General features: G+C 29.1%; 1 protein-coding gene across 3 annotated transcripts in view; it reads left to right on the top strand.

Moving 5' to 3' along the window:
• Positions 1-20,853, top strand: part of LOC135127669 (mitogen-activated protein kinase kinase kinase 13-like) — an 85,061-nt gene that overhangs the window by 39,270 nt on the left and 24,938 nt on the right. For all 3 annotated transcript variants that reach the window (XM_064054201.1, XM_064054202.1, XM_064054204.1), the window contains 4 exons: positions 4,689-4,921; positions 15,744-16,122; positions 16,178-16,565; positions 16,703-17,116. In XM_064054201.1, coding sequence (XP_063910271.1) covers positions 4,689-4,921; positions 15,744-16,122; positions 16,178-16,565; positions 16,703-17,116 — 1,414 coding nt within the window. The remainder of the gene's footprint in view (positions 1-4,688; positions 4,922-15,743; positions 16,123-16,177; positions 16,566-16,702; positions 17,117-20,853) is intronic.

The following is a 20,853-nucleotide window of genomic DNA, read 5'->3' as shown; positions in this document are numbered from 1 at the left end:
CATGTTTTCCCGACGTTTCATGAAAAAAAAATCGAAATAGCCCATAAACGAAAAATTTAAATTTAAATTAAAAAAAAAATCGAAAAATTGATAAAACTGAAAAATCGAAAAATTGAGGAACCGAAAAATATCAGATTTAAAAACGAAAAATTGAATAATCGAAAAACTGACAAATCAAAATTGATAAATCGATGTTACGAAAAATCTAAAATAAAAAATTAAAAACCTGAAAAATGTAAAAATCGAATAATCGAAAAGTCCAGAAATTGAAGTCCCAAAACTGAAGTGTAGAAAAATTGAGAATTTTAACAATAGAAACATCTAAATCAAAGCATCAAAATATCGAGAAAAATTAAAAAAATCGAATAACCTAAAAATCGAGAAATCGAAACAGCCCAAAATCGAAAAATTAAAATTTGAAAAATTTAAATTACAAAGAATCAAAAAATTGAAAAGTTGAAAAATTTAAAAACCGAAGAATTGAACAATCGAAAAGTATAAAATCAAAAAACGAGAAATCGAAGAATCTAAAATTAAGAAATCAAACAACTGAAAAATCTGAAAACGATAAATCGAGAAATCTAAAATTTAAGAAATCAAAAAATTAAAATATCAAAAAATTCAAGAATCAAAAATTGAAAAATCCCAAAAATTGTTCAATCAATAAATGGAAAAATAAAAAATCGAAGAAAAATTGCAAAAAGTAAAACAGAAGATTCCCAAAACTGAAGCATCGAAAACTGGGATATCGAAGAATTGAAAAATCTAGAAATCGAAAAGTCGAAAAATTTAGTAAAATTGAAAAATCAAAAACTTGAAAAATTTAAAAATCGAATAATTGAAAAGTCCCAAAACTCAAATTTAGAAAAATTGAGAATTTTAACAATTGAAAATTTTGAAACATTGAAAAATCGAAACATCGAGCAATTGGAAAATTGAAACATCTATAAATCAAAGCATCAAAATATCGAGAAATCGATATGTCGAAAAATTGTGAAAAACGAATAATATACAAATCGAAATAGCCCAAAATCGAAAAATTTACATTAAAAAAAAAATCCAAAAATTGGTAAAACTGAAAAATCGAAAAATTGAAGAATCGAAAAACATAAAATTTAAAAACGAAAAATTGAAAAATCGAAAAACAAAAAATCCAAAAATTGGTAAAACTGAAAAATCGAAAAATTGAAGAATCGAAAAACATAAAATTTAAAAACGAAACATTCAAAAATCGAAAAACTGAAAAATCAAAAAACGATAATTCGAGAAATCGAAAAACCTAAAATTTAAGAAATCAAAAAATTAAATATCAAAAATTGAAAAATCCCAAAATTCAAACATCGAAAAATCGATCAATCGAGAAATGGAAAAATAGAAAAATCGAAGAAAAAATGCAAAGACCAAAACAGAAAATTCCCAAAACTAAGGTATCGAAAACTGAGATATCGAAGAATTGAAAAATCGAGAAATCGTAAAGTCGAAAAATCTAGTAAAATTGAAAAATCACAAACCTGGAAAATTTAAAAATCCAATAATTGAAAAACTGAGAAATTGAAAAATCCCAAAACTAAAATTTTGAAACATTGAAAAATCGAAACATCGAGCAATTGGAAAATTGAAACATCTATAAATCAAAGCTTCAAAATATCGAGAAATCGATATGTCGAAAAATTGTGAAAAACGAATAATCTATAAATCGAAATAGCCCAAAATCGAAAAATTTAAATTTAAATAAAAAAAAATCCAAAAATTGATAAAACTGAAAAATCAAAAAATTGAACAAACGAAAAATATAACATTTAAAAATGAAAATTCGAAAAATTGGAAAATGAATAAACTAAAGATCGAAATAGCCCAAAAACGAAAAATTTACATTAAAGAAAATCCAAAAACTGGTAAAGCTGAAAAATCGAAAAATTGAAGAATCGAAAAACAAAATTTAAAAACGAAAAAATGAAAAATCCAGAAACAAAAAATCCAAAAATTGCTAAAACTCGAAAATCGAAAAATTGAAGAATCGAAAAACATAAAATTTAAAAACGAAACATTCAAAAATCGAAAAATTGAAAAATCAAAAAACGATAAATCGAGAAATCGAAAAACCTAAAATTTAAGAAATCAAAAAATTTAAATATCAATTGAGACATAGAACAATAGAAAAATCGAAGAAAAATTGCAACAACCAAAACAGAAAATTCCCAAAACTGATGTCGAAGAATTGAAAAATCGAGAAATCGAAAAGTCCAGTAAAATTGAAAAATCAAAAACCTGAAAAATTAAAAAATCGAATAACTGAGAAATTGAAAAGTCCTAAAACTGAAATGTGGAAAAACTAAGAAATCCAACAATTGAATCGAAACATGGAGCATTTGGGAAAATTTAAACATCGATAAATTAGAACATCAAAAGATCGAGAAATCGAAAAGTCGAAAAATTGAAAAATGAATAATCTAAAGATCGAAATAGCTGGAAAAATTTAAATTTAAATACAAAAAAAAATTCAAAAATTGATAAAACTGAAAAATCAAAAAAATTGAAGAATCGAAAAATTTTAAATTTAAAAATGAAAAGTCGAAAAATTGGAAAATGAACAATCTAAAAATCGAAACAGCCCAAAAACGAAAAATTTAAATTAAAAAAAATCAAAAAATTGATAAAACTGAAAAATCGAAAAATTGAGGAACCGAAAAATATCAGATTTAAAAACGAAAAATTGAATAATCGAAAAACTGACAAATCAAAAAACGATAAATCGATATTACGAAAAATCTAAAATAAAAAATTAAAAACCTGAGAAATGTAAAAATCGAAAACTGAGATATCGAAGAATTGAAAAATCGAGAAATCGTAAAGTCGAAAAATCTAGTAAAATTGAAAAATTTTGAAAATTTAATAATCGAATAATTGAAAAACTGAGAAATTGAAAAATCCCAACACTAAAATGTAGAAAAATTATGAAATCCAACAATTGACAAGTTGAAACATTGAAAAATCGAAACATCGAGCAATTAGAAAATTGAAATATTTATAAAAAGTCGAAAAATTGTGAAAAACGGATAATCTAAAAATCGAAATAGCCCAAAATCGAAAAATTTCTATCTATCCAAAAATTGATAAAACTGAAAAATGGAAAAATTGAAGAATCGAAAAATATGCAATTTAAAAATGAAAAACTGAAAAATTGAGAAATCGAAAAATCTAAAATTGAAGAAATCAAAAAATTCTAGAATCAAAAAATTGAAAATTTCCAAAATTCAAACATCGAAAAATTGATCAATGGATAAATTGAAAAATAGAAAAATTGAAGAAATATTGCAAAAACCAAAACAGAAAATTCCCAAAACTGAGACATCGAAGAATTGAAAAATCGAAAAATTTAAAGGCCGTAGAATTGAACAAACGAAAATTAAAAATCAAAAAACGAGAAATCGAATCTTTTTTTTTAAATTTGTGGAAATGTAAATGTTTGGAAATAAGGCAAATATTTTTCGAAAACTAAGAAAGTACTGTATTAGGGTTCAACAGGTGAACGGCTAATTTCATGTTTCCGCGACGTTTCATGAAAAATTTAATTTAATTTATTATCCGCTAGATTATAAAAAAATGGGTTTTTTGTTTTCGAATGTGTATCTGTCTGTCTTTCATCTGTCGTCTGCCTGTCATCTGTTGATCTGTCGTCTGTCTGTCGGTATGTCGTCTGTCTGTCTGTCTGTCTGTCTGTCTGTCTGTCTGTCTGTCTGTCTGTCTGTCTGTCTGTGTCTCTTTTTTATTAGGCCAGACAGATAACGTTCGAAATTACTGATTGTTGTGATTTTTTTTTAAACTATAGCTAAAAGTTTTCACTGAAACTTTGATGACGGCGTTACAAAATTTTGCTCATTTAAATTTTGTAAAATAATATATTACTGCACTTACGGTTTATCAATCCGTGTTTATTAAGTTTATTAAAAATTTGAATGAATTTAATTTCCTCTATACCGTGAAAAAATATGTTTTCCGTATCCGTTTGTATGTCTGTATATCTGACTCTCTATCTGTCTGTGTCTCCTCTAGCTGTGGTTCATGAATCTGCCTTGAGTTTTTTACTCTAGATATCCAGATTTTCCCAAAAAATTTAAAAATTGTATAATCACGTTTTATAGTAACGTAATTCATTCACTTTTTTCCTAATTTAGAAAAAATCCTCTCTTCCTGACCTGACCTGATTACCTAAATGCGGGTGCCGAATGAAAATAGTTCCCTTCGCTCCCCGACAAGATAAATTTTAAACTGATGGCCAAACCTTGTTTTTAGGTCAAAATTTGGACTGACCTTTACGCTAACTTTCAAGTAGCATTTAATTACCAGTAGTTTGAAGTGAGCGAAAAAAATCCAACTCGTGCCAATACAAACCAGGTCCCCAAAATAATTATTCCACTCAGCTGTTAGTCATTTAATCAAATCACTTTCCGTACAAGCTGAAAATTTTAGAAAGCACACTAGCAATACCTTAAACCTTATCACCTTCCACACTCACACCATGTAGCATTTAAATGAAGAGTGAATCACCGCTCTCCTCGCTTAAAGATGTCAACACGCACTTCCACCTACAGCCGACCCCAGCAATCACTCGAAAACAAAATAGCGTTATCAACGTCCGAGTCAATATTTGCCCAAAAATTATAATCGCTTGTCCTCTCTCTCTCCAGTGTCGTCCGGCTGCAGAACGAACTCAACAACTTCAGCCTCCAGAAGAGCGTGAGCGAGCCCACGATGGTCGCCGCCACCATGCCCCCGGCGGTGCAGGACAGCTCGCCCGACACCCCCCAGCCCGCCTACGACCTCAACAAGGGCTGGATCACGGGGATATTCGGCTGCCTCAGGCCCGTGCTATCGATAATCGGAAAAGGAGCAGTCAACGAGATAAAAAACAGCCATCAAGGTGAGCTTACATAAGTCATTTTTAATAATAGCGAATTGAAAACAAGGCTCACGAGTCGGGTCGAGAGCGGTTTTGTAATTATTGTGAGAAAGTGGCTATTTAATTTATAAATGAGAAAAATGAAGCGAGAAGTAAGTGGAAGCAATTACACGCGGGCAGGCGATAATTCGTGTTTGTTTAGAAATCGAATTTAGGATTGATTATTTGGAGAGCAGTGAGTTTCGGTTCTTTGTGACTTTATTTTGCTTGTTTTTAACCGCGGCGAGACGAAATTTCGAAGATCGTAGATGTTTTTTTGGAGGTTTTTTACGGATATCACTAGAGTTTCTATTTATTTTAAATAATGTGTTTAGGATGTTGTGAATATTCAAGGTTTTCAACTGTCCTCACATATATTATAGGGTTTTTATGATTGCGGAAATTTTTTGAATATTGCTCAAAATCTTTTCTGAAGTATTTAAAGCCAGTTATGATAATTAAAAGAAGACAGTTTGAGTTATATCGTCTTATTTAAATTCGTCGAAGAAAAACGAATTTTGCTTCAAATGGTGCGTGACATCACAAATAATTATTCTCATGATCATTGTTGCTAATTTTAAACATTACTATGAAGAAACTGCCATGAACTAAATTTCAATCACATTTTATTAAAATCCCTTCTCTTGTTACATTTTTGACTTTTTCGTTTGAATATTCACGATTTTCTATAACAAGAAATATTTACTTTTTAAAAATTAAAAAAAAATCGCCAAAGGGTGAATTAAGTTCCCAATTTATTGCAATGACAAATAGAATTGTTGGTTTTAGAATATTTAATATATTTTTTTTAATATTAATTTCTTTTTTTGGGGCTGTCTATTCTCGAAATACTATTTTTTCGTAAATAGTATTTCGAGATTTTTTGAAAATTTTCAGATCGGAAAAGGGAAACTTCAAATTTTCGACGAATACATTTTGGAAATTAAAAATTTTTGAGATTCTATACTTTTATCATTTTAAAATTTTCGATGATGGTGATTCAGAACAGTGTATTTATTGACGTAAAAAGTAGCCAAAATGCTTACGAAATAATTTAAAGTTTCCCTTATGAAAATTATTAAAACTAAAAATATAAGTGGGAAAACGGATCGAACTCCAAAAACATCCGAAAAAGAAAACAATGTTTTGATCTGAATGGCTTAAAGTGAAAAGTGAATTAAGTCCCCAATTTATAGCAGTGTCATATTTTTCAAAAAATATTATTTGGATTTATTTTTCGAGATTTTTTGAAAATTTTCAGATTGTAAAAGAACGGATTTATTTTAGATAGAGGTATAATATATTTTGTATATTTTAAATGTTTGAGTGGTCACTTAAAATTATCACAGATTTCTAGTATTTCTTAATTGAAATTTTCAAAAAATTCAACAGAAACTTCAAATTTTTGACGAATACATTTTGGAAATTAAAAATTTTTGAGATTCTTATTTTATCATTTTAAAATTTTCGGTGATGGTGATTCAGAACAGTTTATATATTGACGTAAAAAGTGGCCAAAATGCTTACGAAATAATTTTAATTTAAAGTTTGCCTTATGAGAATTGTTAAAAGTAAAAATATGAGTGGGAAAACGGAGCGAACTCTAAAAACATCCGAAAAAGAAAACAATGTTATGATCTGAATGGCTTAAAGTGAAAAGTGAATTAAGTCCCCAATTTATTGCAGTGTCATATTTTTCAAAAAATATTATTTGGATTTATATTTGGAGATTTTTTGAAATTTTTCAGATTTTAAACAAACGGATTTTTTTTAGATACAGATATAATATATTTTTTTTATTTTAGTTGTTTGAGTGATCTCCTAAAATTATCGTAGATTTCTAATATTTATTAATTGAAATTTTCAAAAAATGCAACAGAAACTTCAAATTTTTGACGAATACATTTTGGAAATTAAACATTTTTGAAGTTCTAAATTTTAACATTCTAAAATTTTCGGGGACAATGATTCGGAACAGTTCATTTATTGACGTAAAAAGTGTCCAAAATGCTTACGAAATAGTTTAAAGTTTGCTTTATGAAAATTATTAAACGTAAAAATATGAGTGGGAAAACCGATTGAAATCCAAAAACATCTGAAAAAGAAAACAATGTTTTAATTTGGATGGCATAAAGTGAAAGATGAATTAAGTCGCGAATTTATTTCAGTGATATATTTTTCCAAAAATATTATTTGAATTTGTATTTTGAGATTTTTTTTGAAATATTTCAGATCGTAAAAGAGAACGGAATTTTTTTAGATATAAGTATATATTTTTATTTTAGATGTTTGAGTGGTCACCTAAAATTACCGCAGATTTTTAGTAAAATTTTTGAAGTTCTAAATTTTAACATTTTAAAATTTTCGGTAATGGTGATTGAAAACAGTTTATTTATTGATGTAAAAAAATATCCAAAATGCTTAGGAAATAGTTTAAAGTTTGCTTTATGAAAATTAGTAAACGTAAAAATATGAGGGGGAAAACCGATCAAACTCCAAAATAATCCAAGAAGGAAAACATTTTTTTGATGTTGATGGCTTAATATTAAAGGTGAATTAAGTTCCCAATTTATTGCAATGGCATAATATGGCATAATTTTTCATAAATGCTATTTTGATTTATAATATTTCGAGATTTTTTGAAAATTTTCAGATCGTAAAAGAGAAGAGATTTTTTTAGATTCACGTATATTTTTTATTTTAGCTGTTTGAGCGGTCACTTAGAATTCCCCTATAGTTTTAGTATTTATTGAATGAAATTTTTTAAAATTTCAAAAGAAACTTCAAATTTTTGAAGATTAAAATTTTGGAAATAAAAAATTTTCGTGGTTCTAAATTTAAACGTTTTAAAATTTTCGATAATGGTGATTGGGAACAGTTTATTTAATGACACAAAAAGTATCCAAAATGCTTAGGAAATAGTTTAAAGTTTGCTTTATGAAAATTAGTAAACATAAAAATATGAGGAAGAAAATCGATCGAAATCCAAAATCATCCAAAAAGGAAAACAATCTTTTGATGTTGACGGCTTAAAATGAAAGCTGAATTAAGTTCCTTATTTATTGCAATGACATACTTTTTCAAAAATAGTATTGTGATTTATAATATTTCAAAATTTTTTGAAAATTTTCATATCGTAAAAGAGGAGAGATTTTTTTTAGATGCATGTATATTTTTTTATTTCAGCTGTTTGAGTGGTCACTTAGAATTCCCCTACATTTTTAGTATTTGTTGATTGAAATTTTAAAAAATTTCAAAAGAAACTTCAAATTTTTGACGAATACAATTTGGAAATTCAAAATTTTTGAGGTTCTAAATTTTAACATTTTAAAATTTTCGGTGATGGTAATTCAGAACAGTTTAAAACGGTAAAAAGTAGCCAAAATTCTTACGAAATAATCAAAATTTTGGCTTATGAAAATTATTAAAAGTAAAAATATGAGTGGGAAAATCGATCAAACTCCAAAAACATCCAAAAATGAAAACAATGTTTTGATGTTGATGGCTTAAAATGAAAGGTGAATTAAGTTCCCTATTTATTGGAATGACATACTTTTTCAAAAATAGTGTTCTGATTTGTAATATTTCCAGTTTTTTGAAAATTTCATATCGTAAAAGCGGAGACATTTTTTTTTAGGTGCATGTATATATTTTTTTTCGGCTGTTTGAGTGGTCACTTAGAGTTCCCCTACATTTTTAGTATTTGTTGATTCAAATTTTCAAAAATGTCAAAAGAAACTTCAAATTTTTGACGAATACAATTTGGAAATTAAAAATTTTTGAGGATCTAAATTTTAACATTTTAAAATTTTCGGTGATGGTGATTCAGAACAGTTTATTTATTGACGTAAAAAGTAGCCAAAATGCTTACGAAATAATTTAAAGTTTGCCTTATGAAAATTATTAAAAGTAAAAATATAAGTGGGAAAACGGATAGAAATCCAAAAACATCCGAAAAAGAAAACAAACTTTTGATCTGAATGGCTTAAAGTGAAAAGTGAATTAAGTCCCCAATTTATTGCAGTGTTATATTTTTTTAAAAATATTATTTGAATTTATATTTTGAGAATTTTTTGAAATATTTCAGATCGTAAAAGAACGGATTTTTTTTTTAGATACAAGTATATATTTTTTTATTTTAGATGTTTGAGTGGTCACCTAAAATTGTCGCAGATTTTTAGTACTTGTTAATTGAAATTTTCAAAAAATGCAACAGAAACTTCAAATTTTTGACGAATACATTTTGGAAATTAAAAATTTTTGAAGTTCTAAATTTTAACATTCTAAAATTTTCGGTGATAATGATTCAGAACAGTTTATTCATTGACGTAAAAAGTAGCCAAAATGCTTACGAAATAGTTTAAAGTTTGCGTTATGTAAATTATATATTAAACGTAAAAATATGAGTGGGAAAACCGATTGAAATCCAAAAACATCTGTAAAAGAAAACAATGTTTTAATTTGGATGGTTTAAAGTGAAAGATGAATTAAGTAGCGAATTTATTTCAGTGATATATTTTTCCAAAAATATTATTTGAATTTATATTTTGAGATTTTTTTGAAATATTTCAGATCGTAAAAGAGAACGGAATTTTTTTGGATACACGTATATATTTTTTTATTTTAGATGTTTGAGTGGTCACGTAAAATTATCGCAGAATTTTAGTACTTGTTAATTGAAATTTTCAAAAAAAGCAACAGAAACTTCAAATTTTTGACCAATATATTTTGGAAATTAAAAATTTTTGAGGTTCTAAATTTTAACATTTTAAAATTTTCGGTGATGGTTATTCAAAACAGTTTAAAAAGGTAAAAAGTCGCCAAAATGCTTACACGAAATAATTTAAATTTTGGCTTATGAAAATTTATTAAAAGTAAAAATATGAGCGGGAAAACCGATCAAACTCCATAAACATCCAAAAATGAAAACAATGTTTTGATGTTGACGGCTTAAAATGAAAGCTGAATTAAGTTCCCTATTTATTGCAACGACGTACTCTTTCAAAAATAGTATTCTGATTTATAATATTTCGAAATTTTTTGAAAATTTTCGTATCGTAAAAGAGGAGAGATTTTTTTTTTTAGATGCATGTAAATTTTTTTATTTCGGCTGTTTGAGTGGCCACTTAGAATTCCCCTACATTTTTAGTATTTGTTGATTGAAATTTTCAAAAATTTCAAAAGAAACTTCAAATTTTTGACGAATACAATTTGGAAATTCAAAATTTTTGAGGTACTAAATTTTAACATTTTAAAATTTTCGGTGATGGTTATTGAGAACAGTTTAAAAAGGTAAAAAGTAGCCAAAATGCTTACGAAATAATTTAAATTTTGGCTTATGAAAATTTATTAAAAGTAAAAATATAAGTGGGAAAACCTATCAAACTCCAAAAACATCCAAAAGTGAAAACAATGTTTTGATGTTGACGGATTAAAATGAAAGGTGAATTAAGTTCCCTATTTAATGCAATGACATACTTTTTCAAAAATAGTATTTTGATTTATAATATTTCGAAATTTTTTGAAAATTTTCGTATCGTAAAAGAGGAGAGATTTTTTTAGATGCATGTATATTTTTTTATTTCATCTATTTGAGTGGTCACTTAGAATTCCCCTACATTTTTAGTATTTGTTGATTGAAATTTTCAAAAATTTCAAAAGAAACTTCAAATTTTTGACGAATACAATTTGGGAATTCAAAATTTTTGAGGTTCTAAATTTTAACATTTTAAAATTTTCGGTGATGGTAATTCAGAACAGTTTAAAAAGGTAAAAAGTAGCCAAAATGCTTACTAAATAATTTAAATTTTGGCTTATGAAAATTATTAAAAATAAAAATATGAGTGGGAAAACCGATCAAACTCCAAAAACATCCAAAAAAGAAAACAATGTTTTGATGTTGACGGCTTAAAATGAAAGCTAAATTATGTTCCCTATTTATTGCAATGACATACTTTTTCAAAAATAGTATTCTAATTTATAATATTTCGAGAATTTTTCAAAAATTTTCATATCGTAAAAGAGGAGAGATTTTTTTTTAAATGCATGTAGATTTTTTTATTTCAGCTGTTTGAGTGGTCACTTAGAATTCCCCTACATTTTTAGTATTTGTTGATTGAAATTTTCAAAAATTTGAAAAGAAATTTAAAATTTTTGACGAATACAATTTGGAAATTCAAAATTTTTGAGGTTATAAATTTTAACATTTTCAAATTTTCGGTGATGGTAATTCAGAACAGTTTAAAAAGGTAAAAAGTAGCCAAAATGCTTACGAAATAATTTAAATTTTGGCTTATGAAAAATTATTAAAAGTAAAAATATGAGTGGCAAAACGGATCGAACTCCAAAAACATCCAAAAAGGAAAACAATGTTTTGATGTTGAAGGCTTAAACTCAAAGGTGAATTAAGTTCCCAACTTATTGCAATGTCATATTTTTTCAAAAATACTATTTTGTTTTATAATATTTCAAGATTTTTTGAAAAGTTTCAGATCGTAAAAGAGAAGAGACTTTTTTTTAGATGCATGTATACTTTGTTATTTTAGCTGTTTGAGTGGTCACTTAGAATTCCCTTACAGTTTTAGTATTTATTGAAAGACATTTTTGAAAATTTCAAAAAAACTTCAAATTTTTGACGAATAGAATTTTGGAAATTAAAAATTTTTGTGGTCCTAAATTTAAACGTTTTAAAATTTTCGGTAATGGTGATTGGGAACAGTTTATTTATTGACGCAAAACGTATCCAAAATGCTTAGGAAATAGTTTAAAGTTTGCTTTATGAAAATTAGTAAACGTAAAAATATGAGCGGGAAAATCGATCGAACTCCAAAATCATCCAAAAAGGAAAACAATGTTTTGATGTTGATGGCTTAAAATGAAAAATTAATTAAGTTCCCAACTTATTGCAATGACATATTTTTTCAAAAATACTATTTTGATTTATATTTCGAGATTTTTTGAAAATTTTCAGATCGTGAAGGAGAAGGAATTTTTTATCTGCATGTATATTTTTTTATCTTAGCTGTTTGAGTGGTCACTTAGAATTCCCTTACAGTTTTAGTATTTATTGAAAGACATTTTTGGAAATTTCAAAAAAACTTCAAATTTTTGACGAATAGAATTTTGGAAATTAAAAATTTTCGTGGTTCTAAATTTAAACGTTTTAAAATTTTCGATAATGGTGATTGGGAACAGTTTATTTATTGACGCAAAAAGTATCCAAAATGCTTAGGAAATAGTTTAAAGTTTGCTTTATGAAAATTAGTAAACGTAAAAATATGAGGGGGAAAATCGATCGAACTCCAAAATCATCCAAAAAGGAAAACAATGTTTTGATGTTGATGGCTTAAAATGAAAAGTTAATTAAGTTCCCAACTTATTGCAATGACATATTTTTTCAAAAATACTATTTTGATTTATATTTCCAGATTTTTTGAAAATTTTCAGATCGTAAAAGAGAAGAGATTTCTTTTTAGATGAATGTATATTTTTTTATTTTAGCTGTTTGAGTGGTCACTTAGAATTCCCCTATAGTTTCAGTATTTATTGAATGAAACTTTTAAAAATTTCAAAAGAAACTTCAAATTTTTGACGAATAGAATTTTGGAAATTAAAAATTTTCGTGGTTCTAAATTTAAACGTTTTAAAATTTTCGGTGATGGTAATTCAGAACAGTTTAAAAAGGTAAAAAGTAGCCAAAATGCTTACGGAATAATTTAAATTTTGGCTTATGAAAATTATTAAAAGTAAAAATATGATTGGGAAAACCGATCAAACTCCAAAAACATCCAAAAAGGAAAACAATGTTTTGATGTATATTATTTAGATTTATATTTCGAGTTTTTTTGAAATTTTTCAGTTTTGTAAAACAACGGATTTTTTAGATACAGATATAATATATTTTTTTTACTTTAGATGTTTGAGTGGTTACTTAAAATTATCCTAGATTTCTAGTATTTATTAATTGAAATTTACAAAAAACTCAAGAGAAACTTCAAATTTTTGACGAATACATTTCGGAAATAAAAAATTTTCGGTGATAGTGATTAGGAACAATTTATTTATTGACGTAAAATGTAGCCAAAATGCTTACGAAATAGTTTAAAGTTTGCCTTATGGAAATTATTAAAAGTAAAACAACGTTTTGACCTTGGTAGCGTAAGATGAGAAGTGAATTAAATTCCCAGTTTATAATACGATATATTTTTCAAAAATATTTTTTTGGTATATATTTCGAGATGTTTTCAAAATTTTCAGATTATAAAAGAAAATAGTTCAAATAATTGAGGAATAAAATTTTGGAAATAAAAATTTTTTTGAAATTTAAAATTTATTCGTGTTGCTATTTAATAAAATTTACGTTACACTCATTTCAGATTTTTGTGGACACTTTCAGATTTTAAGTTTTTAGAAATTTAACAAAATCCTGCAAAATTTTGAATCTGAAGATCTAAATGTGAGACTTGGTTTTAAAATCTTTTGATTAACATTGTATTTTTTTTGATAAACTATTAGTTAGAATTTACCCCGAATTAATTTAAAAAACTTTTGTAGATATTTCTTGTAATAATAACATTGTCAAAATATACTCCATTAACACATTTTTTCAAAAAATTCATTTTCGATTTCGAATTTTTATTTGAAACTATTTTAATAATAATTGAGCAAACAATATATTTAGATTATTTTTTTTTATTTTAGACATTTCAGTCAGTTTAGAAATTTTCATTGTTCTAGAACATTTTAGAATTTCGAACATCCTTACTCTTTTGGAAATTTTTAAAATTTAAACTCCAACTGTAAAAACTTTTGAAAATTAAATTGTATTACATTTTCAGTATTTTAACTCATCATTTTAAATATATGTCTTGAAACCTGAACACAATAAAAATTAAAAAAAAAAATTAAAAAGCTAATTTTTCTCATTTCGTTCTTAAGGTTTTTTCAAACCTCGTTTTTGTAATGTTGAATTTTTGATTTGTTCTTTACTTTATATAAATTTAAAAATTCCGAACCGAAGTTTAAATTTTTTTTTTAATTCCAATTTTTTTGAATATCGAAAATTTTCTGCACTAATTTTACGGAGGCCTGGATATGTTTGTATATTTATTATTTCAAATATAGTGTATATTTCTGGTGTCTTTAATTTTTAAAAACAGTAGATATTCGAACGTTTCAACAACTGTAAGTTAACAAAAAAATTAAAAGCAAGATAATTTTGAATTTAATTGACAAATTTTTAGATTTCATACATTTTTGAGTTGGTCTTTATTTAATAATTTGTGTTTTTTTTATTCGAGTTATAAAATAAACATTAGTACTTGCTCAGATAAGACTGAGTTTTTACAAGATTAATAGGGGCAAAATCAGTTTTATCTTAACAAATACTAGGCTGGCCCACCCACCCCCTATTTTCGCAGAGGATATGTGATTTGCCAAAATCAGTCTAATCTTACCAAATACCAGGCCCCGCCCACCCACCCCTGTTTTCTCAGAGGATATGTGATTTGCCAAACTCAGTCTTATCTTACCAAGTACTAGCCCCGCCTCCCACCCCCTTTTTTGTCAGAGGATATGTCATTTGCCAAAATAAGACTTATCTTAGCAAGAACTACCCTCTGATAAAAAAATGTGTGTGTAGGGAGGGGGGGGGGGGCTAGTACTTGGTAAGATAAGACTGATTTTGGCAAATCACACATTGTCTGAGAAAATAGGGGGCGGGTGGGCGGGGCTAGTACTTGGTAAGATAAGACTGATTTTGGCAAATCACATATCACATGAGAAAATATGGGGCGGGTGGGCGGGCCTAGTATTTGTTAAAATAAAACCGATTTTTAATCTTGTAGAAACTTCCGAAATTTAAATGTGTTAAATTGCAAATTTCATAGTAACGAGTTAAATTCCTAAATCTACCCGATGATTCAGAACTTACTGAAATTTTTTAACATCCGTAAGTTTAAAATTATCAAACGTTGAGTTCAATATTTGAATCCTTAGGACACTTTTGAAACTAAAGTAACGTTTTTTATAGGAAATTTCTTTCTAATATTAAATTTTTTAATTTTTGTTTTCTCGACCTAGAAATTTTTTATGACGTTTCAAAAACTGTAGTTAAAATGAGTTTTACATGAGAACAATTAACTGTTTTGTTAAGTGTCTATTAAAAAACAGTTTAACCTTTATGATAAAGAATTTTTCATAATGTAACGTTTTAAAATGTTCTCCAAATGTTAAACAGATTAAAATTTACCGGAAATCTTAAAATTTGTAAAGTAAAATAGTCAATTTTTAAGTTACTTTTTAAACAATATTCAAGTTCTTTTAGAACCACCTAAATTAGCAACTTTGATATTTGGCAAAATTGAACACTTTAAATATTTACGAGTAATATTGGACCTGAAATTTGCAAAATTTGTATTATTTTGGCAATTTTCAAAAATTTCGTGAAACAGCGTGATATTTTGATCATTCGAAATTTTTAATTTAATTCAATAATTCCTAATTGTTGTTATCATGTTATCAACGCTTCTAAGAACTCCGTTGTGCAATCTCTAATACAAAGTGTAAAATTTGATTTTCCGAATTAATTTTTTTAAGATAACCCATATACCTACTTAAACTTGAAAGTCGGACTGTTCTGCAAATTTACTTTAGATTACAAGATTTTGTGATGACGTCGTCAATTTTTTCGAGATAGTGAACAAACATTACCATATTTCCCAGACGACAAATAACAAAACCGAGAAACTCGTATTTTCGCATTCCAGAAGCTGCGAATTTTATATACCAACTTTCGCATTTTCAGACGACTGGGAAATCCCCTTCGAACAAATCACAGACCTAACCTACCTCGGCTGCGGCGGCCAGGGCATCGTCTTCTCCGGCATGCTCAACAACCAGCCCGTCGCCGTCAAGAAGGTCCTCGACATCAAAGAAACCGACATCCGAAACCTGCGCAAACTCAACCACCCCAACATCGTCAAGTTCAAAGGGGTGTGCACGCAGCCCCCTTGCCTCAGCATCGTCATGGAGTTCTGCCCCTACGGCCCCCTCTCCGACCTCCTCAAGAAGCAGAAGAAGGTCGTCACCACCAATAGGGTGGTGTCGTGGGCCAAGCAGATCACCTCCGGGATGCACTATCTTCACTCGCAGAAGATAATTCACAGAGATTTGAAGAGTCCCAAGTAACTTAATCTAGTCTTAATCTAGTCTTTCTGTAATTTTGACTCTGATTTTTAGTGTTTTAATTGGGGAGGAAGAAGTGATCAAGATTAGCGATTTTGGTACTTCGAGGACCTGGAATGGGGTCAGCGAGAAGATGAGTTTCGCTGGGACTGTGGCGTGGATGGCGCCTGAAGCTATTAAGGAATTGGAGTGTTCGGAGAAGGTCGATATTTGGTCGTTTGGGGTGGTGTTGTGGGAGTTGTTGACGTGCGAGGTACCATATGATGGGATGGAACAGAGCGCTATCATGTATATGGTAGGGTGCGGGAAATTGAAGCCTCCGATTCCCAAGACTTGTCCAGATGGGTTTCGATTGATCATGGAGATGTGTTGGAAGCTTAACCCTAAAGAAAGGCCGTCGTTTAAGTTGATCCTGAACCATCTGCAAATTGCGTCTGTCGAGGTAATTTGGGGGCGGTTACTGTTGATTGAAACACTATAATCTGATTCATATACTTAGTTTCATTAATAAATCAATGAATATTGATTTTGCTGTGACTAACCACATTGTTATTTAGTTTGTAATTGATCACTTTTTAGATTCTCGGCAAATACGAAGACTCTCAATTCTTCGAAACTCAAGAAAGCTGGAAGGAAGAAATCAAATCTCAAATAACGCAATTCAAGGCGCAGCTGCAGAAGCACCGAATCGAGTTTCAGCTGAAAGAAGAGCAGCTAATCAAGAAGCGTGAAACTGAAATTAAGCACATTCGCGACATTCGGGAACTGTATGACCGGAAACTTGAAAAGGTTAACCAGTTGTACCTGGAACTGTCCGCTGTGTTGCAGCAAGTCGACCAGTATAATAGACAGGGTGGTCGGAAACGTGACATCCAGAATAAGAGGCGCTTGATTAATCCTTTTGTAAGGAAAATGGAGAGGAGGAGGAGCAATCATAGCACCACGCCCACGAGTCCGGAGTGTAGCCTCACTAGTCCCGATAGCCCCCAAACGGTAACTATTTTTTTTGACCACTCAAAGATGTGCAATTTATATAGTTTTAAATCAGTGGCTTAAATAATAAATAACAACGAACTCAATACAAATCCTTGTCTTACCCGAAAATTATTGTAACGGGTGTTCTTATAACATCCATTTGGCAGAAATATAACCTATTTTATGTTATATACGTATTATACGAACAGACATCCCATTTGTGTCAAATGATATTCCAATGTCTTCTCTGAGTGATTTTTCAACTGCACATCCCTTAGAATATGCTGAATTATTAGAGGAAGAAACCGGGAATTTTCCAGCCAATGCCTGAATCCAAATTTTATATATTTTTAAATGAAGTAAATTTTCCGCCTTTTAAAATTTCCCGCGCTTGTTCAACAGGTCCCATGCACTTTGGTTCACGCGATTCCGAGATTTTTTAAAACCATTTCAAAAACCAAATCCCCGAAATTCTGTGAATTTACTTAAAAAAAGCAAAAGGTGTCTTCGAGATTCTTGCAAACTACTTAAAAAATAACACAAGGAATCTCCGACATTCTTTCAAGCTACTTCAAAAATCAGGCACCAAAGGTCCTCGAGGTTCTTTCAGATTACTTCACAAACAAACTAAAAGGGGTCCCCGAGATTCTTTCAAATTACTTCAAAAACTAGATACAAAAGGTCTCCGATATTCTTTCAAATTACTTTAAAAACCAGGCACAAGAGGTCTCAGAGATTCTTTTAAACTACTTCACAACCAAAACAAAAGGTATCTCCGAGATTCTTTCAAGCCACTTCAAAAACTAGATACAAAAGGTCACTGAGATTCTTTCAAACTACTTCAAAAATAAAAAAAGGGGTCCCCGAGCTTCTTTCAGTCTACTTCACAACCAAAACAAAAGGTGTCTCCAAGATTCTTTCAAACTATTTCAAAACCAGACACAGGAGGTCAACGAAATTATTTCAAACTACTTCAAAAAAAAACGAATGTGGCCCCCGAGATTCTTTCAAACTACTTCAAAAACCAGACAAGGAGTTCCCTGAGATTCTTTCAAACTACTTCAAAAACTAGAGACAAAAGGTCCCCGAGATTCTTTCAAACTACTTCAAAAACCAGACAAGGAGGTCCCTGAGATTTTTTCAAACTACTTCAAAAACTAGAGACAAAAGGTCCCCGAGATTCTTTCAAACTATTTCAAAAACCAGACACAGGAGGTCAACGAAATTATTTCAGACTACTTCAAAAACAAAACGAATGTAGCCCCCGAGATTCTTTCAAACTACTTCAAAAACCAGACAAAGAGGTCCCTGAGATTCTTTCAAACTACTTCAAAAACTAGAGACAAAAGGTCCCCGAGATTCTTTCAAATTACTTCAAAACCAAAACAAAATAGGTCTCCGCTATTCTTTCAAACTACTTGAAAAACCAGGCACAAGTGGTCTCCAAGATTCTTTCAAATTACTTCAAAAACTAGACACAAAAGGTCCCCGAGATTCTTTCAAACTACTTCAAAAACCAGACAAAGAGGTCCCTGAGATTCTTTCAAACTACTTCAAAAACTAGAGACAAAAGGTCCCCGAGATTCTTTCAAACAACTTCAAAAACCAGACAAAGAGGTCCCTGAGATTTTTTCAAACTACTTCAAAAACTAGAGACAAAAGGTCCCCGAGATTCTTTCAAATTACTTCAAAATCAAAACAAAATAGGTCTCCGATATTCTTTCAAACTACTTCAAAAACAAAACGAAAGAGGCCCCCGAGATTCTATCAAACTTCGCCACAACCAAAACAAAAGTTGTCTCCGAGATTTCTTCAAACTACTTCAAAAGGTAGATACAAAAAGCCCCCAAGATTCTTTCAAACTACTTCAAAAACAACAAAAGGGGTCTCCGAGATTCTTTCAGACTACTTCACAACCAAAACAAAAGGTGTCTCCAAGATTCTTTCAAATTACTTCAAAAACTTGACCCAAAAGGTCCCCGAGATTCTTTCAAACTACTTCAAAAACCAGACAAAGAGGTCCCTGAGATTCTTTCAAACTACTTCAAAAACTAGAGACAAAAGGTCCCCGAGATTCTTTCAAACAACTTCAAAAACCAGACAAAGAGGTCCCTGAGATTTTTTCAAACTACTTCAAAAACTAGAGACAAAAGGTCCCCGAGATTCTTTCAAATTACTTCAAAATCAAAACAAAATAGGTCTCCGATATTCTTTCAAACTACTTCAAAAACAAAACGAAAGAGGCCCCCGAGATTCTATCAAACTTCGCCACAACCAAAACAAAAGTTGTCTCCGAGATTTCTTCAAACTACTTCAAAAACTAGATACAAAAAGCCCCCAAGATTCTTTCAAACTACTTCAAAAACAACAAAAGGGGTCTCCGAGATTCTTTCAGACTACTTCACAACCAAAACAAAAGGTGTCTCCAAGATTCTTTCAAACTATTTCAACAACCAGACACAGGAGGTCAACGAAATTATTTCAAACTATTTCAAAAACAAAACAAATGTGGTCCCCGAGATTCTTTCAAACTACTTCAAAAACCAGACAAAGAGGTCCCCGAGATTCTTTCAAACTACTTCAAAAACAAAACGAAAGGGGCCCCCGAGATTCTGTCAAACTTCTTCACAACCAAAACAAAAGTTGTCTCCGAGATTCCTTCAAACTACTTCAAAAACCAAAGAAAAGGGGCCCCCGAGATTCTTTCAAGCTACTTCAAAAACTAGACACAAAAGGGCCCCGAAATTCTTTCAAGTTACTTCAAAAACAAAACAAAAGTGCTTCCCGAGATTTTTTTTAAACCACTTCAAAAGCAAGAGAAGGAATTTCCGAAATTCTTTCAAAGTACTTTAAAAATAAACTACAAGGGATTCCCAGATTATTGCAAATTACTTTAAAAATAGGACAAGAGACCCCAAATTTTTTTCAAACTACTTCAAAAACAAAACAACAGGAAAAGTGAACAATATAATTAGATTATTTTTTATTTTAGACATTTCAGAGTCTTATTTAAAACACTTTTATTATTCTACAACATTTTAGAATTTTCAGCTTTCTCAATCTTTGGAAATTTCAACGTTTTGGTGACTTTTCTTTTCAAATTCTAATAAAAAATTTCGGATATTAACAGTTTTTGAAATAATAAATTTTAACTTTGGGTTAACATTTTTTATGTGTCTTTGCGTTTTTTCAATTTAATGCAAATTGTGATTCTAGCTTCATCTATATCTAACTTTAATATGGAAATAAAAAAAATGACATTCTAAGTATTTGAATTTCCATCATTTTAAGCATCTTGAAATCTAAGCACGAAAAACGATTTAAAAAATTTAAATTTTTTTCACTGTTGATTTGTTCTTAATGTTTTTCAAAACCACATTTTTGAAATGTTGAGCTTTTGATTAGATTAGATTTTTTTTTATTTTTTATAAGCCGATTTTTTTTAGTATCGAAAATTTTCTGCACTAAATTTATATAATCAGTTTAGACATGATTGGACATTTGTTATTTAATATTTCAAATGTTGTATATATTCCTGGCAAAAAGCAAGGAAATTTTGAACAATACTTAATTTTAAGTTCACACAATACCGATAAATTTTATAATTTACAAATTTTTGGATTTGATAAATTTTCTTTCACATTATTTAAAAAGCAAGACAAGGGATCCTCAAGAGTTTTACAAATTACTTCAAAAACAAAGCAACAGGAGTCCCCGATATACTTTCAACTACTGCAAAAACCAGGTTCCCGAAT

This window comes from Zophobas morio, unplaced genomic scaffold, assembly GCF_036711695.1.
Source record: "Zophobas morio isolate AGI-343-1 ecotype UQ-CSIRO unplaced genomic scaffold, CSIRO_AGI_Zmor_V1 ptg000012l, whole genome shotgun sequence".
Lineage (NCBI taxonomy): Eukaryota > Metazoa > Arthropoda > Insecta > Coleoptera > Tenebrionidae > Zophobas > Zophobas morio.
This window is presented reverse-complemented; position numbering and strand designations above follow the sequence as displayed.